The sequence below is a fragment of the Lynx rufus genome, unplaced genomic scaffold, assembly GCF_022079265.1.
Source record: "Lynx rufus isolate CCGP_SWC_20201006 ecotype Redwood Valley unplaced genomic scaffold, mLynRuf1.p SCAF_24, whole genome shotgun sequence".
Taxonomy (NCBI): domain Eukaryota; kingdom Metazoa; phylum Chordata; class Mammalia; order Carnivora; family Felidae; genus Lynx; species Lynx rufus.
In genome coordinates this window covers 1,307,928-1,333,049 of record NW_025814839.1, presented here as the reverse complement: position 1 = coordinate 1,333,049, position 25,122 = coordinate 1,307,928, and the positions used below count along the sequence as shown (strand labels likewise).

General features: G+C 54.6%; 1 protein-coding gene across 10 annotated transcripts in view; it reads right to left on the bottom strand.

Moving 5' to 3' along the window:
- The window catches only part of PITPNM2 (phosphatidylinositol transfer protein membrane associated 2), a 145,348-nt gene that overhangs the window by 12,961 nt on the left and 107,265 nt on the right, over positions 1–25,122 (bottom strand). For 6 of the 10 annotated variants that reach the window (XM_047088217.1, XM_047088218.1, XM_047088221.1 and 3 more), the window contains exons 3-11: positions 21,849–22,021; positions 12,835–13,049; positions 11,644–11,765; positions 8,862–9,089; positions 6,293–6,610; positions 5,562–5,621; positions 5,197–5,292; positions 2,675–2,779; positions 2,388–2,458 (exon numbers count right to left, since the gene is read on the bottom strand). In XM_047088217.1, the coding sequence (XP_046944173.1) occupies positions 2,388–2,458; positions 2,675–2,779; positions 5,197–5,292; positions 5,562–5,621; positions 6,293–6,610; positions 8,862–9,089; positions 11,644–11,765; positions 12,835–13,049; positions 21,849–21,926 (1,293 nt within the window). In that variant the 5' untranslated portion in view covers positions 21,927–22,021. The remainder of the gene's footprint in view (positions 1–2,387; positions 2,459–2,674; positions 2,780–5,196; positions 5,293–5,561; positions 5,622–6,292; positions 6,611–8,861; positions 9,090–11,643; positions 11,766–12,834; positions 13,050–21,848; positions 22,022–25,122) is intronic. The other 4 variants (XM_047088219.1, XM_047088225.1, XM_047088224.1 and 1 more) reach the window with 1 other exon arrangement.

Here is a 25,122-nt window from a genome sequence, read left to right as displayed (position 1 = left end):
CTCCGTGTGTCTGTGCCCGGGAGGGCGGTGATCCTGGGCACTCAGCCTGCAGCTCCGAGCTCTCCCCCATCTACACAGGGCCTCTCCTCCGTCCCCTGTGCTGTCATTCTCAGACTCTCTGCAAACATCTTAGAGCAGGGAGGGGATGCAGATGTGTCTGTCTGAACCCACCTAATTTGGGAGGGGTAACGATCCCACGTCTGGCTGGCCAGGCCTGCACGTGAGGTCAAAGTGAGACCTGAGACTGGCACACATCTGCATGGGGTATGGAACGATTCCGTTTAGAGAGGAGGTGGTGGTGGCGGCCCAGAGAGGTCAAGAGACACGTCTAATGTCACGGAGCGCATCAGTGTCAAGCTGGACTGGAATCCAAAGCTTCTGCCCCCGGTTCAGTGTTTTCCCTCCAATCCAGGCTGTGGTCCCATCCCCAGGGACCTTTCCCCACCTTAACTTCTGATGTGCGACTGGAGGAGCCAGGGCCAGGGCCTAAGAGAGGCCACTGGGAGTACTTGCCATGCCCTTAGTATGCCTAGGTGTGTGGGGGACAAGGAGGAGGAACTGAAGAGAGAGGCCTATCCCTAAGGAACCTTGGAGACAGACCGAGGGCCTAAAGCCACCTGGAAGGCCCATATGGGGACAGCTGGCCCTGAAGTGGGCCACCGCGTGGTGTGTCGGGGGGCAGAGTAGGGCCCAAGTGCCAACACAGAGCCCAGGCGAGGCACGGGCAATACAGGCAGTGGACCCAGGGGCTGGCGAGGCTGCCAGAAAATGGCAGGGTATGGGCTGGCCCAGGAGCCACTGAGCAGCAGATGACCTTGAGTGAAGGAGGAAGGCGGGCCGGTGGGTGGTACGGGGTCTGGAGCCACAGCAACACTGGGCTGCCTCGTCATCGGCCGGCGGTGGGCCCCGGGGCCCCGGGCAGGAACACCTGCCCAGCAGAGTTTCGGAGCGATTCCTGTCCCCACGTGAGGATTGCTCACCAGTGGCCCACCTGGCAGGAGTGAATTCACAGCCAGGGCAAGGCAGGGCCACCAGCTGCCCCGACCAGCAGCCCCGAGGGCTTGTCAACACTGCCGGGTGAGTGGCTCAAGGAAGGAATGTCTTGCGGGCAACCTCACCACCACCCAGTCAGGGAGGGGGAGTCCAATGGCCCTGAGAAACCCAGGCCGGGAGGGGGTGGGCAGTGAGAGGCCTAGAGAATGCCTCCTGTGCCTATCTTCTGGGACCCGGCACCGGAGGCTGGGACTGTTTGGGGACAATTGGAGATACAGCTCTCCTCCCATTCATGTCTAATACTGGGGCACACCCCACCCCCACCAAGACTCGAACCCAGTAGGAACAGAGCCCACGAGAGGGAGAGTGTGGAGGCAGGCCTGGGAGCCGTGGGGCCAGCTCTGGAGAGCCAGGGGGTCCCCGTCAGTGTCTCCATAAAGCCGTACCCCCTCCACAAGGCTGGGAGAGGGGAGTGGAGGCTCCGCTTTGGGGGCCATTGCAAGCAGAGGGATCTGACTTTGGATGGCCATGCCCCAGAATCGGTGCTGGGTTCCAATAGGCACACCGCATCCTGTGGCAGATCTAGAGCCCAAGGTCCCTTCTGCCCCTCCCGAGGGGCCGTCAGAGCTGTGCGTGCCCTAGGTGGGGAGGAGACTCTGCTTTATTTGCCATTAACCCCCAACTGGGAATCAACTCCCCTTGTCCCAGTTTGCCTTCTAGAAAAGCCCACTTTGACCTCAGACCTCAAAGCAGAAAAGCCCAAGGTGGGGAGGGCAGTGTGGACGCTGCTCCTCTTTCCCCCCCGCATCCGGTCCAAACTCCCCAAGCGTCCCGAGTTCCCGGCTCTGTCTCCACCTTGGGCATCGTGGCTCCCGCGCCCCACGCAAACAGCTCTGGCCGCCCACAGCTGGAAGAGGAGAAGGGGCCTGAGCTCCGTGCGAAGAACCCCCAAAGCGGACACAGGCACTCTACCAAGACAGCTTTATTGGACACTGGGAGCCCCACGTGCCCCCAGCAGGGCAGCGGCCACCAACCACATCACTTCTGCCTAGGCAACTTTTGCTTCCTTCCCTTCCATCTCATGTTCTTCAGCAAATGCAGAAAAGCTGGGCTCAAGGTGGGGATCTTATGTTTGGTCTGGAACTTACAAATTTCTCATTCCACTTTCCACAGGCGGAGCCGGGTCAAGGCCTTCCTTGGGGGTTGTCTGAAGGCCCTGTTGGTTCTCAGGGACGGCAGGGGAGGGAGGAAAGGAGGCCCCAGGCCTCTCTCTGATGGCACCTACGCCAGTGTGGATGTGAAGCCATGGGTGCCAAGTTCTCACAGGACAGGTCCTACAAGCTCAACCCCCCTCCCCCTGCAGCCCTGGGGGCCCTCTGCCACCCGGCACCCACCTCGATGATGTTCAGCTGCTCCACACTGGAGGCCACCCTGAACTCGGGGGCACTCTGGCGGTACAGACCGTCTGCAACACAGAAGCAGTGGGTGCTGTGAGCGGAGGGGCAGCCGGGCAGCCCCAGGCCCACAGGACAGAGGCCGTGACCCTGACAAGCGGGGCCTTGGGTGTTCCCAACCCCCCCACCCTGCCATGCCCAGCACTGCTAAGGAGCTGGGGCAGAGAAGGGCTTGGCCCCTGCGGCCACCCTCCCCCAGGCCCTGTAGCCCCCCCAGACCAAGGTACCCTGTGTGTCCTCTGGCTCAGGGCTTTCAATTTTGTCCATGAGGTCATTGGAGTTCCATTTGGTGATGTCCTTGGGGAATATTTCCTCTGAATCGGACAGGTCCTCTGGGGAGGAGAGAGTGGGGCTTCAGCACCGACCCATTCGAAGGCAGGGACTGAGGGGCACCGGGAGGCCTGGCTGGGAGGTACAGGGGTAGAGTGTGGCCACTGTGGGGGTTCCCATGCTCCTCTGGCCCATACACTCCATGCTGGCTTCCGCCCTCTCCCTCCTTAGCAGGATGAACACCTGACCAGCACCCGCAGGGCTTCTGCCTGACCTTTTCTCAAAATTGTGTAACGTTCACATAACATAAAATTTACCATCTGAACCATTTTAAAGTAGCATTTAGTCCATTCACAATGCTGTGCAACTGCCACCTCTATCTGGTTCCAGAACATTTCCACCTCCCCGAATGGAAGCCTTGTAGCCATTAGCAGTCACACCCTGTCCCCCGGCCCCTGGTGACCACGTGTCTACTTTCTGTCTCCATGGATTTGCCTGTTCTGGACATTTCACATAACGGAATCACACGGGATGCGGCCTTTTGTGTCTGGCTTCTCTCACTGAGCATCATACTATCAAACTCCATCTACATTGTAGCAGGTGTCAGAGTTTCGTTCTTTTTTAGGGCCCAGTCCTATTTCACAGTATAGACGGACCGCATCACGGTATATTGTTTCTCCGCTCATCAGCTAATGTTCCTGTTTTCAACATCTGCACGAGTACAGCCCGGCGAGAGGCGCTGCTCTGAACACTTCCATCCATTTCTCTAGTTTCTGCTTTTCCGAGACCATCGGCCTGGGGACCCCGGGGCTGGAGGCAGCTGTGCAGACGCTGGCTTGTACTGGTCACTCCTCTGGCCACACAGCGGGTCGGCAGGTGCTTCCCCGGCCACGGCCGCTCTGGCATCTCCTACTTTGCTGTCTCTTCTCCCTTCTGTTTTTGTTTTTTGATTTTTTTTTTTAAAGTTCCTGCATTAGGGGCGCCTGGGTGGCTCAGTCGGTTAAGCGTCTGACTTCAGCTCGGGTCACGATCTCACGGTCTGTGAGTTCGAGCCCCACGTCAGGGTCTGTGCCGACAGCTCAGAGCCTGGATCCTGCTTTGGATTCTGTGTCTCCCTCTCTCTGCCTCTCCTAGCTTGTGCTCTATGTGTCTCTCTCTCAAAAATAAATAAACATTAAAAAAAAAAAATAAAGTTCCTTCATTAGATGTGTATTTTCCTCTTGTCAGGGACTCACAGCCAGGAGAGGGTGCACCTCTTAGCTTGGCTGGGGTGGATGGGATGCCCCAGACACCCTTCTTCACCCTTGGGGAGGACCCAGGTACCGAGGGCGGCTCAGGAACCACCTGCCACCCTCGGCAGCTCCCCATCTTAGATCCCTCTTGCCTGGACACTGACACCCCCTCCCCCCCACCAAGTTTTCCCTCGAAGTCCAGCCAGTTAACTAAGATGCCATAACAGTGAGGTGGCTGCAGCGTGAGAGGGCTCTGGCCTGCCGCTGCCCTGCCTAGCGCCTGTGGGCAAGTTCCCCTCCCTTTCCGAGCCGGTGTCCCGCCTTGTAAATCACAAGCCGGAGAACTGTCTCCACAGACCTGTCTGCCAGTCGAGAGGAACGGCCAAGGTATGAAGCAAGTGAATGTTTAGCGCAGTTGACCCTTGAACAACACGGTGGGGGAAGAGGGGAGGGAGGGAGGGCTGGGACGCTGGCCCCCCGCAGAGTCAAAAATCCACGTAAGACTTCTGACTCCCCAGAAACTTAACCACTAACAGCTTGCTGTTGACCGGAAGCCCGACCGGTGACATAAACAGTCGACTGACACACATTTTGTATGTCATATGTATTATATACCATATTCTTACAATAAACTAAGCTAGGTGGAAAAAAAACCAATGTTGTTAAGAAAATCATAAGGCAGAGAAAATACATTTACGGTACTGTATTTATTGGGGGAAAAAGCACGTGTGAGTGGACCCGGAGAGTTCAAACTCGTGTCGTTTGAAGGTTAAGTGTACCCGCACCTTCCCAGCACAGGTGGGTGATTCGTCAGGCCGTGCGCTCACTGTGTTGATTTGGGGATTAGTGGGAAAATGGGCACCTCACATATTTGCGGCTCATCGCAGTTTCTAAAGTTTCTACATTCGGTGTACTTGCATTTAACCAAGGCAAAAAACAAGGTCGTTGCAAAAATTTAGAAAACTGTAAGATGTCATGCTTTGGTAAAGCTGCTTGTGGAAATAAACTCACATATGGAAAAAAGCCCCCGTCTGACTGTATAAATCCATTCTGAGGGGGGCGGTGCTCGAGAGAACGGTCCCTGCCTGCCAGGCCCAGCAGAGACATCCCGGCACGCGGCCAGGGTGAGACCCCAGACTCCCGGTGATTTCGTCTCATGCTCTGCCCCACTGCTGCTTCAGTCCACGCCTCCTGCCTCAACCCTGCCCAGATCCTCCCCCTCTGCCCCGGGAGGAGCCACCGCCTACCATGAGCGTCGAAGTACTCATCTTCCGAGCCTTCGTCCGAGTCCCGGGCGATGCTCTGCATCCTCCACTCGGAGATGCTGTGGCGGGAAGGGCTGGCTGGAAGGCAAAACCGCAGGCTGACCCACCACCCGGCTGGGTGAGGCCGGGCGGGCGGAAGGCAGGCAGAGGTGATGGGCCGGGAGGGCTCAGGAGAGAACGGAGGGAGAAATGAGGGGTGGGGTGACCCTGGCTCATTTTGGTGGAAGCTCCTGGAACTTTCAAGACGGCCCCGCCCAGCCCACCTGGCACAAAACAGGTGTGTCCCGGGGAGGACGAGGAAGGGAGAGGGTGTCAGGTATGAGGCCAGGACGCACAGTCGCACAGACCTGGGTCTGCTCCTGTGCCTTTGACCTGGGTCTTTCCGGGAGCGAGCCCCTTCAGTTCCCCTGCAGCAGAGCAGACAGATGGGGCTGCGGGGTGCTGTCGGCAAGTGAGCACATAAAAGGCATCGACACATATACATACACAGATGCCTTCAGCACATAGACGGCCAAGCCTGGTGTGGGGAAGCTGGACTCACAGAGGGGACTCCTGGCTTTACACAGGATAATCCTGGTTTCCCAAACAGCCACGGTGCTTTTGCAAAAATTCTCCCGAGAAAGGCCTCTCTCAGGATGTAAAGGCTTTCAGACTCCTTCAGCCTGGCTCCCACCACAGGAGCAGAGGCCCCTCCTGGCTGTGCTGACAGGTACCCACTAAGAACCCCCCCTCCTCGTGGGAAGCCCATCTCCTCAGAGCTGCAGCCATCTGGGCCCCAGGAGAGGCTGGGAGCTGGGTTCCCGCACGGCCAGCCTGTCTCACCTGGCCCTTGTAGGTGAGTCTGGGCCACCTGCTTTGTGTTGGGGGGAGGGGACAGACACCCTGGGCTCACTCTGAACTGGGGGGGGGGGGTTACCGGCAGAATGGTTCTGACCCCCCTCAGGCGTGGCCCACAAGGTCTGGGGGCAAGAGTCCCCGGGAGGAGCCAGAATTCTCTGACGGTGGATGGCAAGGGGCTGCCCGGAGCGGGGGTGACGGCTGTTGCCGGGGTGGTAAAAGGCGGAGCTACGGCACTCACCTCCCCGCTTGGACGACCTCGAAGACTTGGAGGATGTGGACCACTGCTTTTTGAGACCCCGGCCCGCCAGGGGTTCCCCGCTGCTGCTGCTGCTGCTGCTGGGCTGGGCGGGCTCCCCAGCGACCTGGACCTGGATGGCTTCGTCCTTGGCCAGCTGCACAGCCTCCTCGTCATCCTCATTGAACCGGGCCATCTTGCGGGACAGCATGAGCTGTGCCTCCTTCTCCAGCTCCCGGATGTTCTCCATGTTGAGCCCGTACCATTCGTCCTGCCAGCACCAGGCCTGCCGGTGGGCCCTGACCATCACCTTCCGCAGGCCTGGTCCCGGGCAGCGGCAGGGGGAGGGGAGAGACAGGAGACACGGGCACTGTCAGCCCCCAGGGCCGGGCTCGGGGCTGGGAGGCAACCCAAGGTCATCCCCACCGTGTGGCCGTGGGCAAATCACTGCCCTCCCTACCCTGTGCCTCAGTTTCCCCATTTGCAAATGGCTCACAGATGACCCCACAAGCTCACGGTGGTTGTATAACTAGAGCAGGGGTGCCTCCTAAGGGAATGTGCCTGCTCAGAAGCCACACTGAATTTTGGGGGGATTCCTGCCCCAAGGGGAGACGGAGGGGGGATTCCTGCCAGTTTTCTGTCTCGGTTGGTACCTATACACTTTTCCTGTCCAATTTCCACATGGAAATCAAGTTCCAGTTCAAAGTGGGTTGGTCCTTTTTCTTATAAGTAGAACATATATACACATAAAATAAGACACAAAAGAAGATAAAGATACAGAAGAATATATCATGCGTGTAAAATAACGAAAGTAAGAGCTTTCAAGGTAGAAAGGATAATAAAAGAACTTTAGGGACAGAAGGCAGATGGGGGTTGCCTTGGGCTGGGGGTGGGAGTGGGGGTGACTGTGAACAGGAACGAAAGACTGAGGTGATGGAATGTTCTAGAACAGTGTGCACGACTCTGAATATACTGCCACTTATAGAACTGTCCTCTTGCAAGGGGTGAAGTGTATGGTGTGTAAAATTAGGCCTCAATAAAGCTCGTTAAGAAAACATTAAGAAGAAATAGAGCATCCTTACCCACACTACCCAGTGAGGGAGCAGACATGACCAGTAACAGGGAGCCCTTGGCTGGCCCTCCTGGACGCATTCTCCCCCTGCCCAGTCCAGCCTCAACTCTGTGTTTATTTGCTTTTCTTTCTGGTTGGAGCACACAGGTGTGTTTTTCTACACGATAGGTTGGGTTGGTTTGCAGGTTATTGACATTTTTACATGTATGTGTCAAGCTGCATGTATTTTCCTGCCGCCTGCTGTTTTGGGTGAGTTTCAGGTTCGTTGCTGCATGGTGTTTATTTGTTTGAAATACCACATTTCATTTATTCCTTCTTTTGCCATTGGGCCTTTGGCTCACTTTCATTGTTTGTCCACTTGGCTTTTACAAATCTGCTGCTCTGAACATTCTGGAATGTGTATAAGAGTCTCTCCAAGGGGCAAACCTGGGAGGGACATCACTGGGTCTCAAGGCATGCATCTTCCACTCTCCTAAAGAAAGTAGAGCGGCTTTCCAAGTGGTCAACCCATGTCATGTCCTCAGGCAGCTCTATGGTGACCATTCCTCCTGGCTCAGGCCGCTCTGCCTCCCCAGAAATACTTCCCAGATCCCTTCACCCTCTGCCCTCCTTCAGCCAAGACTATGTCCTCCAGGTCCTGGCGATGGCCTCAGGCATAGTATCCTTGGGTCCCACACTCAACAGACCATCTGATGAGAAGCCACGGCCCCACTGCTATGAGAATATCAGTTCAGATCCAGGGTAGCTAGGAAGGGAGATCTGGGGTGAGACCCAGCACTGGGTCTCTGCTTCCTCCTCTACAAACGGACGGGTGACATGGCTATCCTCACAGGTCATTGTGAGCTGTTACGGCACATGTGAAGCATATCATCAACAGTGTGGGACATCTGTTCCAAAGATTCATATCTGAACCAAAACCCTAGGCCTTGGAGTCAAAAGATGTCTGTCCAGGTGCTACTCCAGGCTCATGAGCTTGGGCTGGGCCAGGCCCTTGGCACTGATCTCATGCCATGACCTGGGTAGGGGCGGGGGGGCAGGTAGGGAGCTGGGGGTGCTAGGGGAGGGAGGAACCCGGGTCAGCTCTAGCTGGGCCAGGAGCCCCAGGTTGGTCCTGCTGGTCCACCTGTTCCCTGGACACCTGCTCCAGGCCGGGCTCCACACTGTGAGGGCACCACGGCGTCCAAGGCCCTCTGTGCCTGGAACGTCCAGCCCATAGGGGAGGCAGAGCTGGGACCTGGGGTAAGAGGTGCAGGTAAGAGCAGGGAGGCTGTCTCCTGGGGCTGCTCCTCCTCAGGGGGTTGGCACTATATGCTACAAACACAAGCCAGTCAAGAGTGTCTGGGGGCAGGGCCCGGGGACGCCGCTTGTCATCTATAGGTGCTCGGCAAGCAGCCAAGATAAACCGGGCAGGAAGCTGCGCATGGGCTCTGGGTCAGCTTCTGGGAGGAGGAGGGACCTGCCCCGGACGCGGAGGGAGGCGGCGGGCACCGGTGAGCTCACCCGTGTCGTGGATGAACCTCTCGATCTTGGACTGCATGCCCCAGTAGCGGAACTCGACCTTACAGAGCTTGTAGGCGCACATGATGGGGAAAACCTGCTGCTTGTACTCTTCGATCCAGTTGTCAGACAGCGGCCCCCGCTGTGTCTTGATCGAGTGGAATAGCTTGGGGTCCTCTTCTGTCTTATACTCACTGGGGGGTACGGGGTCCTTGACAATGTCGATGAAGTCTGTGGGGGAGAGCCCGCCGGTGGCCACTTCTGCCCAACCTCCAGCCCGCCCCTCCCTGTTCAGTCCCGTCCCCTGTGTCTCTGCCCTCCCCGCTCAAGTCCTCATAGGCCTCTGGGCCTCCTGTGCCATAGGCCGGACCTGGGATTGGGGATGCTGCTCTGGGCCACTCTGACCTTGGGCTCTCCTGACCTCAGGGCCTGTGTCCTCCCATGACTCTACCACTTGCCTAAGCAGACAAATTAGATGATGAGCTTAGGAGGCACGGGGAGATGAGTTTCCACGGAGGATGTGGGACAGGGTGGTGGCTGCCGGGGGGCAGGGAAACAGAAGGGAAGGCCGGGAAGAGATTCCCAGAAAAGGTGGCATTTCAGCTACAGGAGCAAAGCAGTGAAGCCGAGAAGGTTCCAGCAGCAAGGGATGGGGAGAGTTTGGGGGGCCACTAGAATGTCTGTATCAGGGGAGGGGATGGGGATGCGTCCTTCTCTCACCAGGCTGGGCACCCACACGGTACCCTGAGGGGAAATGGCGCTGTATTCTCCTTATATATACACGTAGCGGCTTTAAGGCAGGCTGGCCGGGTAGGAGCCCCTCTTAGGTCAGAAGGGAGGAGATCGGCAGGAGGTGTCGGTCCTGAGAGCAGGTAGTGGATGCCACAGGGCTGGGTGCTGGGGAAACAGGACTGGGGGCGGTGGGACCTGGCTGGGTGTGGGGTATGGATCCAAGAGGAACAGCAGCAACTCGGGGCAGGGCCTGGGCCATGCCACCTCTTGTCCCAAGTCTCTCCCTGCTGTGCGGGCTCCCAAGGCATGCATGTGTTACAGAGGACTGGGTACACACTTGGGGTACATAAACCCCAGAAGAGAGTTTGTGGCTCAGAGAGGCCCTTTTCGGGATGCATGGGGATGATGGCACCCGGCGGGCTCTGCCCTGGCCACGCTCTGTCTCGTCTCCCCTGCTTGCTGGCCCGCACTGAATCCACGTGGTGGTTTGCAGGCACAGACGTGGACTCCACGGAAATCAGCAAGGGGTCAGGAGCTCCCCAGGGGCAGGGGCTTTCGGGGGAGGGACAGACATCCTTCGTGGAGCAGACCACATGCGCCGCCTGCGCGGACAGGCAAAGGCCAAGGGGCAGGCCGGGACATGGATGAGTCATATCACAGAGACTTAGGAATCACAGCAGGTGGCCTCCGGAGGCAGCCCATGGAGCTCAGGCCTTGTCTGAGGCTGGCTGCACCTGAGCTGGCAGAAGGCCTGTATCATGCGGGGTCCATCCCTCCTGTTGTGGGTCGAATGTGTCCCCTACAAATTCGTATGTTGGAGTCCTAACCCTCCAGTTCCTCAGAACGTGACCTTATTTGGAGATAAGGCCTTTAAAGAAGGAACCAAATTAAAATGAGGTCATTAGGGTAGGCTCTACTCCACTATGACTAATCTGCTTCTAAAAAGGGGAAATTTGGACACAGACAAGCACACGGGGAGAGCGCCACGTGAGGATGAGGGAGAGATTAGGGTGATGTATTTATATGCCAAGGAATGCCAGAAACTGCCAGGAGCCACCAGAAGCTAGGGGAAGGGCATGCACAGATTCTCCCTCAGTGACTCCAGAAGGAGACAAGCCTGCTCACACTCTGACCTCAGACTTTAGCGAGACACTAAACTTCTGTGTTTATCCCCCCAGCCTGCGGTACATTACGGCAGCCTGTTCACACTGATAGAGCTCCCAAAGCCCCATGGGGCCTGAAAACTCCAGCAGGAGGGAGGGAGCCGGGTGAGGGGGTCCCGGGGAGAAGCCCTTCGTGCCCATCAGAGGCTGCCTGAGAGTAGGACCCTGTGGTGCTGGGAGCCATCTGTCTAACGCCGGCCATGCGCCTGCCTCCATGGCGGCTCACCCCACACGGCCTGGAATGCAGCTCTCTAACCTGGCCACGCACCTGCCTGAAGCACCTCCGTGGTGGCTTGCCCCGCAGAGCCTGGAACCCACCGGTTGCAGACCAGTGGCTGCTGAGCTGCAGGCGGCCCACAGATGTGGTTTCTTTGGCCAGTTTACTAAGTTTACTTAGGAATTGGAAGATTTCACATGCAAATCCTGATCTCAGGCCTCTCTTAAGTTAACAGACGGGCTGTTTCCTCACGTACAGTCAGCTGGAGAGGCCACTCACCGTCAAGGGGACACAGGCCCTGCAGTGTGCCAGAGCCCCCACAGGCTGCACCCACACACAGCCGCCAGCCTGAGATGGCCCCCTGAGCACACACGCGCCCTCCAGGGGAGGAGCACACCTGGAAGGGATTGAGGGAAGGGGCTTGAGTGGGAAAGGCACTGAGCCTCAATGTGCACGTCAGGAAAATGGGGCCAAGGAGTCTGATCCTGCCATCCCTGTGCCCTCATGCTTGCTGGGACTATGACCTCCCTGCCCAGGACAGGAGCCAGTCTGGAGGCTTTCAGGCCTGGAGACAAGGGGCAGAGAGCCAAGGGACATGTAGGCAGGGACCCTGGAAAGTGGCCCTGCTGGGCTCCTGCCCTTCCCAGGCGGGGAGCGCTGTAGCGGTGGTTACCGATTGTCAGCTGGCTCTTCTCCACAGGAGACAGGCTGAACACATTAGGGTTTTCTCCAGCATCGGTTTTATAAAAGGTTTCGATGTCGATGGAGAATTTCTCCACAAAGGGGCACGTGAACCTGTGGGGAGGAAAGCATACATCAGGACTGGTGCCTGCAGGGGTGGGTCAGGGCCTGTGGGACCCCACTGGGCAGGAGAGGGAAAAAGGGTGGGGGTGGTGGCTGAGACTTGCCTGTCTGTCCACCTCCTGGACCTCTCCTTGTCCAGGCCAAGGCCAGGCTGGAGGGGGGGAATGTGTTTGGGGGGAGGGGGACGGAAACATCGGAGGAAGCTTCCAGAAGCCCTATGGCCATTGTTCATGTGTGTAAGGCATGGATGGCCATAGACACACAGACATACCACAAGCATGTGGCATGAACCCAGTAGGCTGAATCTAAATTAGCACTCTGTGACACCTCCCCAACCCCTTACCCCCCAAGCCACCAGGTCTGACGACAAGGCCACACCCCTTTCTCTTGGCTGGACATGAGCTCAGAGGAGGATAGTACTTCTGGGAAGACGAATAACCTCGGTGGACCCTCTGATAAGCCCCAGGTCCTCATTTAGTGGGGAGAATGAAGCCCCAGGAGACTTGTGGGGACTCCACTTGCATAGCAAGTGGGTGGCCAGCTGGGAGCAGCCCCCTATCTGTTACACTCAGCTACACTGGGTGGGGGGGGAGCACGGAGTGAAGAGCCTCCCTTCTTGGGGAATCCAAAGGAAGCCCTGTTCAAAGTGGAAAATAAGAACGCACTGCTGCAGGTGCTGAAGGTCTCAGGGTCAGAGAGAATCTCTGGGCCATCTGGTCTACCCTTGGTTCATGTTTCTTCCTAGCTGGTTGGTTAGTGGCCCCGCATTCCCAGGTGATCATTAACGTGAGTTTGTATTCCCTGAGCCTTCCTAGATGGCAAAGGGATCTCAGGTGGCCCTCACCTGACTCATGCTTTCCCGGCCTTCCTGGGAAGGTGCAGTAACAAGGGGGACACCCTCCCCTTTCCTGCCTGTTCTCTGAGGATGGAGATCCCTGGAATGGAGACTTAGCTCCCCAGGAGTCTGAGCCTCTTGGAGGGAGGGTGAGCCTGCTTAGAGGGCCACCCCCGGGGTTCCTTCCCCACCAGAGGGTGGCGCAGGGTGTGGGGAAAGGCTCACCTGGTTCGGGTGTAGGGGTAGGCATTCCAGGACTCCTCCACCACCCTCAGGGCCGCTTTGGGCAGGATGGAACGGAACCAGCTGGGGATGTGCATGCCCACATGGTACACCTTGTGCGTGTACTGTCCAGAGCCGCCGGGGCCATCCGTGTACGGACGGTTCTCCAAGATCTCCACTCCGCTACCTTGGCCATACGTCTCGTTACGGCTCTTCTTCTACAGGGACAAAAGCATTCACCATGTGTTGGAGCCAGAGCACTCTGCAGAAGGGAAGGGGCCCAGGAGACCAGGCCCAGGGGTGCTGAGAGGAGGAGGGGCTTTGGCCAACCAGGCTGGCTTCTTCTGTGTCGCTTTAGGACTCCCAGATCCAGGCCCAGACTCCACATGCCCCTGTACTCCTACAGGAGACTCAACAGGCCATGGTCTCCCTGTGAGCTCTAGCACTGCCTGTGCAAACTCCTCCCTTCTGGCTCCCGTCAGTCCCAGGACTAAAAGTGTTCCCAGCATCAGGAACAAGTTGAGGATGCCCGCTCTCTAGGTTCTATTCAACACTGTACTGGAAGTTCTAGCCCAAGACATTAGCCAAGAAAAAGAAACAATCAGAGGCACTCAAATTGGAAAGGAAGAAATAAAACCACCTCAATCTGCCAAGGACATAATCTTATATACGGAAAATCCTAAAGGATCTTCCCCACCTCCAAACCTGTTAGACAAAGTAAATGAATTCAGCAAAGTTGCAGGATACAAAATCAACACACAAAAATAAGCAATGCAAAAAGGAAATTAAGCAATCATTTCCACTGACAAGAACATACAAAAGAATAAAATATCTTGGATAAATGTAATGAAGGTGAAGCACTCAGATACTGAAACTATAATACATTGCCAAAAGAAAGTAAAAACCTAAGTAAATGGAAAGACATCTGTGTTCATGCATTGGAAGATTTAATATTGTTAAGAGGTCAATATTCCCCAAAGCATTCTACAGATCCAGTGCAATCCCTGTCAAAATCCCCAGTGGCCTTTCTGGTAGATGTGGAAAAACTGATCATAAAATCAGGAAGGATCAGAGAAGGATCTCAAATAGCCAAAACAATCTCGAAAACAAAGCAAAGCAAAGTTGGAACATTTACATTTTCCTACACAAAATCTTTTTTTTAAAGTTATTTATTTTGAGAGACAGAGCGAGAGAGAGAGAGAGAGAGCGCACAAGTAGGGGAGGTGCAGAGAGAGGAGAGTGAGAATCCCAAGCAGACTCCGCATTGTCAGTGCAGAGCCTGACACAGGGCTTGATCTCCCAAATCATGAGATCATGACCTGAGCCAAAATCAAGAACTGAACGCTTAACAGACTGAGCCACCCAGGCACCCTGCTACAAAAAATCTTGCCATAGGCACGCCTGGGTGGCTCAGTTGGTTAAGCATCCAACTTTGGCTCAGGTCATGATCTCACGATTCATGGGTTTGAGCCCCACGTCGGGCTCTGTACTGACAGCTTAGAGCCTGGAGCCTGTTTCAGATTCTCTGTGTCCCTCTCTCTCTGCCCTCCCCTGTTCACCACACTCTTTCTCTCTCAAAAATAAATAAACATTATATTTTTTTTCAGAAAATCTTGCTACAAAATTACAGTAATCAAAACAATGTAGTACTGGCATAGGATAGATCTAAAGAATAGGGCTGAAAGTCTACAAATAAACCCACATATACTATATGTTTTGATTTTCAACCAGAGTGCTGAGATCATTCAATGAAGGAACGAAGTCTTTTCAAAATGTCCCAGTATACTGGTGGGATAATTGGATATCCACATGTAAAACAATGAAGTTGGACCCCTACCTCACATCATATATAAAGATTAACTCAAAATGGATCAAAAACCTAAATGTAAGAGCTTAAACTACACAACTCTTAGAAGAAATCACAGGAGTAAACCTTCATGACCTCAGATTTGACAATGTTTTTTTTTTTTAAATAGGGTACCCAAAGTACAAACAGCCAAAGAAAAAATAGATAAATTGGACTTCATATAAATTTTTAAACTTTTGTGCATCAAAGGATACTATGAAGATAATGAAAAGACAACCCACAGAGAAAGTTCTTGTAAATAATGTATCGGATAAGGGACTTGTATTTAAAATATATAAAGAACTACTGCAACTCAACAACAAAGATACAATCCAATTCAAAAATGGGCAAAGGACTTGAACAGGCATACCTCCAAAGAAGTACATCAATGGCCAACAAGCACATGAAAAGATACTCAACATCACTAGCCACTGGGGAGAGGTAGATCAAAACTACAAGTTACTACTTCAGACCCACTAGGATGGCTACAAAGACAGACCATAACAAGTGTTGTGAGGATGTGGAGAAATTGGAACCCTCACGCATTGCTGGTGGGAATATAAAACGGTACAGCAGCCGCGGAAAACAATTTGGCGGTTCTTCAAAAAGCTCAACATAGAACTGCCGTATGACCCAGCAATTCCACTGCTAGGTAAACATCCAGGAGAAGGAGAACATGTCCACACAGAAACGTGTGCTTGAATGTTCACCGCAGCATTAGTCACAAGAGCCAAAAGGTGGAAGCAACCCAATGTCCGTGATCTGAAAAATGGATAGAGAAATTATACCCACACAATGGAGTAAGAGTCGGCCATAAAAAGGAATGAAGGGCCGAAACCTGTTACGACGTGGATGAACCCTGAGAACGATGCGTAAGAAGCCCGACACAAAAGTCCACATAGTGTACGATCCCATCGACACGAAATGTCCAGTACAGGCAAATCTGTACAGACAGAAGGCAGATTACTGGTTGCCTAGGGATGGGGGTGGGGGTGGGGGGCTGGAGAGTGACTTCTTGGGGTGATGACAATACTCTAAAATCATGGTGATGGTTTGACAACCCTGTGAATATGCGAAAAATCCCTAAACTGTACCCTTCAAATGTGTGAACTGTGTGGTGTGGGACTCACACCTCAATAAAGCTGGCATAAAACAAAACAAACAAACAGAAACCAATCCTGTGTCTATACTCACTAAGATTTCAGAGAGATCAAACACGGGAAGTGGGAAGGGGCCTCAGTGGCGCTGCCTGAGAGAGAGGACTCCTGGGTCACCTCTAAATGTCTCTCTGCCCCAAATGTTCTTCCCAGTGTCCAAAAGCTCAGGTTTCTACTTATGCAGAAAGCCTCATTCATGGTCAAGGTCCTGGTGACTTTAAGCCCAGCATCTGTTTCCATGGTGACATGATGGCATCACCGCGGCCACCTTCGGTCAGCTTCCTGAATAGCAGGTGTGCACATGCGCGCACACACACACACACACACACAGGCGCTCCCAAGAACACAGTCTCACCCCTGGGGTACAAAGACATGCCATATCTCCACGGCCCAGAGCAGCTGAGTCCCCTTCATAAAAAAAAAAATAGAAAGGACCCTGGCGGAGGGCACAGATGGGGTCAGCGGGGATACGCCATCCCTTGCTCTTCAAAGGAGCCCACGGAATGCGGCCCAGATTCTGTAATGAAAGCAGCGACCATTTCCCAGACACTTTGTAAGCTCATGCTTCGTGGTGGCTTCACTCGTTATGGTTGTGCCATGTGCTCTGCGTGCACGTCTCCCTTTAGGTAGTGCCACAACCCCTTGAGAAAGGCTGAGTGCTGCTACTGTTCCCAGTTTGCAGAAGGGAAGGTGGAGGCTAAGAGACGTGGAATGACTTGTTCAAGGTACACAGCTTCAAGTGGCAGAGCTCAACCTGTACTCGAGATCCTGTTGGACTCTGGGACCTGTTCAGTCCACAGCATGAAGACACCTTGGCATAAGGCAGGTACTTGGTACTTATTGAGCAAATAAATGGGTTCTAGTCCCAACTCTGTGACCAGTTGCCTCTCATCCTGGACAAGTCACTTCTCTCTGGTCTCAATTTCCAAAACTATAAGGGGAGATGGGGCTACCTATCTGTCTAAGGCCTGATGTAGTGGGCTAAAGGGCCCCCCAAAATTCACATCCACCCAGAACCTTAGAATGTGGCTTTATGGTCGCCTGGGGTGGCTCAGTCGGTTAAGCGTCTGACTTTGTCTCAGATCGTGATCTCGCCGTTCATGAATTCGAGCCCCGCGTTGGACTCATGGCTGTCAGCGCAGAGACCACTTTGGATCCTCTGTTACTCCCTCTCGCTCTGCTCAACCCTCTCTGAATCTCTCTCTCTCAAAATAAAGAAACTTAAAAAAAAAGAAAAGAAAACAAAGAAAGCAACTTAAAAAAAAAAAAAGGAATGTGGTTTTATTTGGAAATAGCATCTTTGCAGATATAATTCATTAAGATGAAGTCACACCGGATTAAGGTGGGTCCTAAATCCAAGGACCATGTCCTTAAAAGACAGACTAAAGGGATGTAGCCACTAGCCAATGAAGCTGGCCGCCACCAGAGGCTGGAGGGGAGCAAGGCAGAATCCTCAGAGGGAGAGAGGGCCTTCCAAAGGGAGCAGGCTCTGCGGACACCTTGATTTCAGACTTCTGGCCTCCAGAAGCGAGAGAGAATACATGTTTCTTGTTTTAAGCGCCCCCCCCCCCCAGGAAACGAACACATCTAGGGTTTGTGGTGACTCAGTGTGAAGGGGACACACAGGTCACAGGAGCCAGGGCCACAAGCAGTCTCTGAAGGCCCAGCCTGCCAGGGAGCTGAGGGTGGAGAAGAGGCAGGGAGGGACAAGGAGCAGGGGTAGGGAAGGTCCCATCCGGCCTCAGTGGGTGACCCGGCCTGAGCTGTCCTCAGACTCCTAGCCAGGGAAAGCCACCATGTCCACTCCCAAGGCTCTAGGGGGGCTCCTTCTTGGCTTCCTCCAGACCCCAGGGCCCCAGGCGTTCCTGGTCTTGTGGCCGCATCACTCGGCTCTCTGCCTCCACCGTCACATCACTGTGTCTCTTTCTGTCCTCTCCTCTTCATAATTATAGGGACAATAAGCCATTCAATTTAGGGCCCATTCTGTCTTGTCCTTAGATAAGGTCACGGTCTAACATCTGGATGGACATGAATTTGGGGGGACACTGGCCAACCAGCTGAGCAAGCCGTTATGGTCACTCATGCAGGATGGATACCATGGGCCACTTGGGGGCACAAAGGCCACTGTTAGCAGTGGCAGAGCCCCAGGACCCAGACTGGCAGTGCTCTGTACTCTCTGAACAGCACTTTGTTGTCTCTGCACAGTAAAGATTAGCTGAATGAGGGCGCCTGGGTGGCTCAGTCAGTTGAGTGCCCAACTCTTGATTTCAGCTCAGGTCATGACCTCACAGTCCATGGGATCAAGCCCTGTGCCAGGCTCCGTGCTGACAGTGTGAAGCCTGCTTGGGATTCTCCCTCCCTCTCTCTCTGCCCCACCTCTGCTCTCTCTCTCTTTCTCTCTCTCAAAATAAATAAACAAAAAAATTAGCTGAATGAGCAAAAATGGATTCTGCTCTCAACTATCGCCAGTTCCATCTGAGTCTGGGCACCCCCTCCAATTTTGAAGCTAACACCCCAAAGGGCTGAACCCCTGGCTCCCCTCTGACAATGGCATCTGAGGGGGTGCTCAGTCCCCTGGCACAGCTGAGGCTCTCGGTCATGCCACTTAGGAGAGCTCTTCTCGAAACGTGCTGACCTTCTCTGCTCGCACCGAAAGTCACCACCCCCATCCCTGCCAGTCATCCCTGCCAGGCTCCCTGCACTGTGGAGCCTCCCAGGGAGACCGAGTTAGGGTGGCAGAGATAAGCCCAGCTCCCCAGGGGCATACACGTGCCCAGGGTGAGGCCTCACCCATGACCCCTACCCACCAGGCTGGGGCTGAGTTGGGGAACTTCACCTCCCTACCCCTCTCTATCTCTGGGGCCTGGGGGCTGCACAGGAGGGGCCTGGTGCAGAAAAAGCACAGACCCTACGAATGATAGGGGTGAAGGACCCAAGACCAAGAATGCTCCAGGACGCCCGTAAAAGTGGCAGCTCTCAGAGCTGTCCAGGGTCCTGGCCAAACCACCTCGGATTCCTCCCTCTGAGGCAAGCATCTGCTGAACACTTCTATGGATGACAGAAGGCTCTCTCCCAGCCAGCCCAACTTTTTTTCTTTTCTTCTTATTCTTCCTCCTCCTCTCCTCCTCTTCTCCTTCTCCCTCTTCCTTGCCTTGAACAACATGTATTTTGTTTGGACACTGGTCAGGCACATCACGAGGCAGCTCGACACGCGAGCTCATCCCATCTTGTTCATGACCCCATGGAGGAGGAGGCTGGCTAGTGAGTGCAGAAGGCAGGCCCGTTGCTAGCTGCCACTCTAGCTGGTAAGCAGGGTCTGGAGAAAATGAACTAAAGTCTTGCTCTTCTTTCCACAAAACCACAGCTGCCTTCCTTGAGGGCCTATCCATCCTCCTCAACTGGCCCAGCTCCCAGTGGACGCACTCTTGGAGCAGCGGCCCTAAGCCCACACGAACATCCGCTCCCTGTCTCCCGGCCTGTATTCAGTAAACTGCCTGTGTGCCCACCTCCCCAAAGGCGCTCCTGGAGAGGAGCAAGTACTTTTACATTCTCCTCTGGAACCCAGCCTTCGGCCCAGGCTGAGCACAGAAAAGTCTGTGCATTTCACTTAGTGTTTTAAGAGCTCTACTGAGATACGACTGGCATGCAACAAACCGTACATACATAAAAATACAGCTGGTGAGCTCTGACGCATGTTCGCAGCTGTGAAACCATCACACAACGGAGATAATATGCTTGTCCATCACCCCCCACGGTGGGTGGAGCCCCCAGAAGTGCTGGGGCCAGTGGCGGGTAAGAAAGTGTCAGGGCAGGAGCAGAGGAGGGCAGCCTTGAGAGACAGACAGGTGTTACAGTAGGGCTTGGATGAGTGAACGCACACAGGCGGCCCTGCGCCCATAGCAGGTATCGTGGAGGAGGCCATGGGATAGTTAACATTAACTGGAGGCATAAGGATGTTTTAAAAAGAACAAAATACCGGGCGCCTGGGTGGCTCAGTTGGTTAAGTGTCTGACTTCAGCTGAGGTCACGATCTCATGGTTTGTGGGTTTGAGCCCAGCATCGGGCTCTGTGCTGACAGCTCGGAGCCTGCAGCCTGCTTCGGATTCTGTGTCTCCCTCTCTCTCTGCCCCTCCCCTGCTCATGCTCATGCTCATGCTCTGTCTCTCAAAAATAAATAAACGTTAAAAAATTAAAAAAAAAAAAGAACAAACTATCTCAATAAAGGGGGGTGGGGATGGCAGGTGCCTCTAAGGAGCCCAGTTGGAGGTGGTCACATGCTCAAGAAAGCTTTGGGATGTCCTAGGAGCTGAAAGTCAGTCCCTGGATCCTGATGGGCCCTCCACCAGCTGACAGGCACATGGAGGGGCTGCCTGCCAGGGTCTGGGCTCCCTTGGCTGGGACGGGAATTGGGGAGCCGCAGGACAAATAGCATCCTTGAATAGGCTGAGCAATTTCCAGACAGCTCAGAGCTGGGGGGCTGAGTGAGCTAAGTCCCTTCTCTCCTTGATCTCTAGGAATAATTACGAGGTAAGTGGTTCAAGAGGGAATCGAGTGGCACTCCTGAAGCCGCATGGAGCCAACAGCCCCTGCAGCCCCTGCCAGAGAGGCCAGTTCACCTTCCATTCTCTTCGTCATCAAGCTCCCCAAGCTGGGGGCACCTGGTCAAACTCTGGTAGCTTCACAGAGCTCCTCTCAGAAGGGCCTGGGGGCCTGGGCTCCGCAGGGAGCTTGTTACTAACTCCCCAGACCCGGGTTGAAGGGTGAGCACCCACCAAGCAAAGCCAGGGGCAGAGGTGGAGCTCTGCCAGCAGGGGCCCATGTGACACTGTGTGACACCGTAGGACACCATGTGACACGATGATCCACGGGCTGCACCAAGGCATCCTGATGCCCGGAAGAGCAGAGCCAGGTGAGAGCTGGTTCGTAATCAGACTCCCAACTGGGAGGAAAGCTGCCAGGTCAGGCAAAGGGCTGGGGCACTGAGGCTGAGCAAGACGCTGGCGGGGTGGCCGGGCGGGGGACCTCCACAGAGGAGCAGGAGTTTGGTCACATCGAGGCCACGAGCAACCAGATCCTGGGTCTCCCCGTTCTGTGCTCCAGGTCAGCCAGGCTCTGAGTAGGGCTCCGGGTGTGTGGGAGTGGGAGGGGTGGGGCATGGCATTCTCTGGCTTGTCACAGGAATCTGTCACCCTGAAATTCGTCTGTGACTCTGTAAACCAGCCACATAGTAGATGCCACTGTCTTGCAGCCTAGAGTAGTGAGGAAAGTGTGGAGCCAAGAATGGGAAGACTGGCCAGGTGCTCCCGGGGAAGTCATTTAACTTCTTTGGACCTCACACCTTCCTGTCTGTCAAGTGGGTTGCTATGGACTGAATTTCTGTGCCCCCTCCACATTCATACTGAAGCCCCTAACCTCCAATGCGATAGTACTAGGTCAGGCTTTGGGAGGTGACTAGGTCATGAGGACAGAGCCCTCCTAACGGGATTAGTGCCCTTACAGAAGAGACTCCAGAGGACTCCCTTGCCCCCTCACCCACCATCGAGGACACGGTGAGAAAGAAGGTGGCCACCTGTAAGCCAGGAGGAGGGCCCTTACCAGACACCAACTCTGTTAGCAACTTGACCTTGGGCTTCCAGCCTTCAGAACCGTGAGAAACAAATGTCTGTTGTTTAAGCCCCCTGGTCTGTGTTCTTTGTTAAAGCGGCCCAAGCTGACTATACGCACGGATAACATCTGAATCAGAGAGAGGTTGGGTATTAAGTGCAAAGAGTGTCAGCACTGCCAGCGCCGTGAATACAGGGCTGGCGGGACAGGCCAATGCCACAAACACCCACGGCATTCCGCTGTGTTCCTGGCATCGGGCTGGGAAGCCACAACGCCTGGGCAACTGAGACACTTACCAGGAGCCTACAGAGCAGACACTGCCGTGGAGACCACAGTGCCGCCCCACCCCACCCAAGTGTTCGAGAGCCATCTGTATGCCGGGCGTGGCCTGCCCTGGCCCCAAGACCCACCTGTATCATGTATAGCTGGGCGATGCGGTACTCCTCCACGGTCATGGGCAGAGGAATCCGATATTCCTTTATAATCATCTTGGAGTCCAAGCCTTCCCGTCAGTGGGGAACTGCGTGTTGGGACTTCTAGGCGAGGTTCCTTAAATAACCATGACAAAATTCACCAAGGACCCCTGGGAGAGAAAGAGAGAGCAGGAGAGTCACTTCCTGCAAGACTGGTGGGCACAGCAGCACAGAGGACGGGCCTGGTCTTGACTCCACCGTGAGCCTACGGTGTGACCTTGAACAAGTTCCCTCACCTCCCCAGCCTTCACTTCCCTTGTTTGCTAAGCAATCTTGTAGACGACGTGTGAACTCTTATCAGCCGTGGGGTAAATAAAAGACTGTCACCCCACTAGTGAGGGCCAGGCGGCGGGAGGGTGTCACACCCCCTAAGCGTGAAGAGCACTGTGCTCTCGTTTCACACGCTGTTCCGGCAAGAGCAGCCCCGTGCTCTGGAGTAGCTGCAGGCAGACACGGTGACGGCAGATGGCCACAGGAAAGGAGGGAGGGCACACAAAAGGATGAAAAACCCAGGTGAGAAATTTAAAAATCAGCAGTCTGCGGGGCGCCTGGGTGGCTCAGTCAGTTAAGTGTTTGACTTCGGCTCAGGTCATGATCTCACGGTCCGTGAGTACGAGCCCCGCGTCGGGCTCCGTGCTGACAGCTCGGAGCCTGGAGCTTGCTTCGGATTCTGTGTCTGCCTCTCTCTCTGCCCCTCTCCTGCTCACGCTCTATCTCTCTCTGCCTCTTAAAAAATGAATAAACGTTAAAAAAAAATTAAAAATCAGCAGTCTGGGACCCTTCGGTGTTGGGGCCATCAGGTCCATTCGTGTCACCAGACACAGAGGGCACGGCTGCTTCCTGGCAGGAGATCTGGACTTATCCAAAAGAGGTGATCTCAGTGTGGTTTTAGCTCAATCCAGCAAGTATTTATTGGCATCTGTTCTGCTGCCGACCCAGCCTAGGTCTTGGAAGTAGAAGAGATAAGTGAGATAAGTGGGTGGACTGCATTGCATGTCAGTTCTAGCTCAGTAAGGCTACTTAAAAAATAAACAGTGTACCCATGGAAGCTTCTCTTTAAGATGACAAAGAATACTTTTGATGGAGATGTGCACCGAGAGCAATCAAATGTAAAAACAAACAAACAAGGCTTGGAGGCATACTCTCAGTGATCTGGAAAATGGAATTACCCATCACAATCCTTCCCCTAGATGGTGGGGGCTTTGCTGTGGTTACCCCCAGAGAGGTTACACACTGCTAAATGGAAGGTGAGTGAAGGCTTCCAAGATGGACCGTGGCAGAATCAGGATAGCATTTCAGAGGGACCACGCCAGGGACAGCAGTCGGTGAAGATTCATGGTGACACTGGGTAAATGATAAGAGCGAGGGTCTGGCCAGGCAGGCAGCCTCCCTGGGGCACCATCTGTCCGAGGCCTGAGCGTCACCCAGGTACTAAGGAACTACTGACTATGTAATGAGATTGGGGGAAAAGAATGTACCAGAACTCTTGGAACGATCAGCATGTAGGGTTGAAAGAAATTCTTTAATAAGCCACCTAGGGAGAGAGACTGAGAGGTGGGGGGTGTTACATAAATAAGTCAGAGATGGCCACTGTATTATTAGCCTCAAATGACCCCTATGTTACTCACTTCTGCACCGCAGGTGGGACTGTTAGCCCAAAGCCCCAGCACAAGCTCTCACGCATCCAACTGCTTTAAATACGGTCCAAATAAACATCTTTTTAGCTAATTAGAGGTCATCTACTTTACATAACCCACGAAGCTGCACCCCACATTTGCTGGCCATAGAAAAGACAAAGCCTGGGGCAACAAAACACCGCAGACAGGGAGGCTCCCCATCACACTTCTGAGTGATGTCACCAGACACGTGAGCGCCCTGTCTGACTCTCCTTCCCCTCCTGGGTGGGGGTCGCACATCACTGCATTTGCAAGGCCTCATGCTGGGAGGGACTTTCTCTCTCAGGCAACCTGTCCAAATGCCACAGGATAACACTTGCTGTTACACACTTGTTGTTACAGCCCCCCGCCCCCCTCCGGGTCCTGTCCCCTCCCTCATCAACCCAAAGCCCTGAACTTACCACAGAGAGGAGGGGGGTGACCTTTCCAGAGTTTACACTCAAGAGCATTGCTAACCTTCGTTCAAGGTAGATGGGTGCAGCCTGCAGCTGAGAGGGCCCGTGGGTTCGAGCCCAAGCTGACACTGTCCAGGACGAGAAAGCAGAGGCTGGGGGCTGCCCCCACTCAGCTCTGAGACCCACCTGCCCCGAGGCCCTCAGATCTCTGCTCAAGTCTGGCTAGAAGCTGAGGCCACTGGAGACAGGGGTGATGGCCCCAGAGCCCCTGAAGTGTCACCTCCTGCCACGAGAGACTGGGATCAGCGAGGTGGCAGCACATCCAAGCCGACACCTGGAGCAACTTTCAAGTGGCCGACAGGGTAGGACAGGCACTGGATATGGGGACCTTCCTGACACAAAGGAGACAGACCCACATGCTTGGGAGAAGCTCGATGCGATGAGGCCTGGAGACAAGAAGAGGAAGGATGGGGTTCAATAAGGGCCGTGCTTCCAAGGCTTTTCCACGCGGTCTTCTTTCAAGCCCAGGATCACCTTGCTGGGAAGGTACTAGATGCCCGTCACAGAACGGCAACTTAGCCAGTTGCTAAGTGTCAAGCATCGTGCCCTGCACGACACGGTGGCATGCACACCGATGTCTATGGGGCCTCAGGGGGCCTCTTCTGCAACACAGGACAAATGCGATGACCCACAATGACTTTGGGCGAGTCCCACTGCATCACCTCGATAACAAAGAAGTCAGATGCAATCCCTAAGTGTTCTTGAGAAACTGTGGGAGTCTGAGCAATCCGACCTTTGGTGATCTTAAAGGCTCCACGGAAAGTGACCTGCCTGCGCTCGCCTGCGCACAAGTCAGACCAAGTGTCCATGCAAAGCTAGGGGCAAAGCCTGGGGCTGACCAGCGGTGCCGGCCCCATGACGGCCAGGAGATGAGCAGACCATGTGAACGCTCAGGATACAGCTCCATCTGCCACTGGGTGAGAGACCGTGTTTCTGCCTGTGCAACACCAGAACTCAGAGTTGGGTGCACAGACAGACAGAAGGAAAGAACAGAGTGCCGCACAGTTAGAGATCAGTGCACGGGGACTAAGAACAGGTCAGAGGGATCAGACCTCTGCGAGACCTGGGACATCGCAGGTG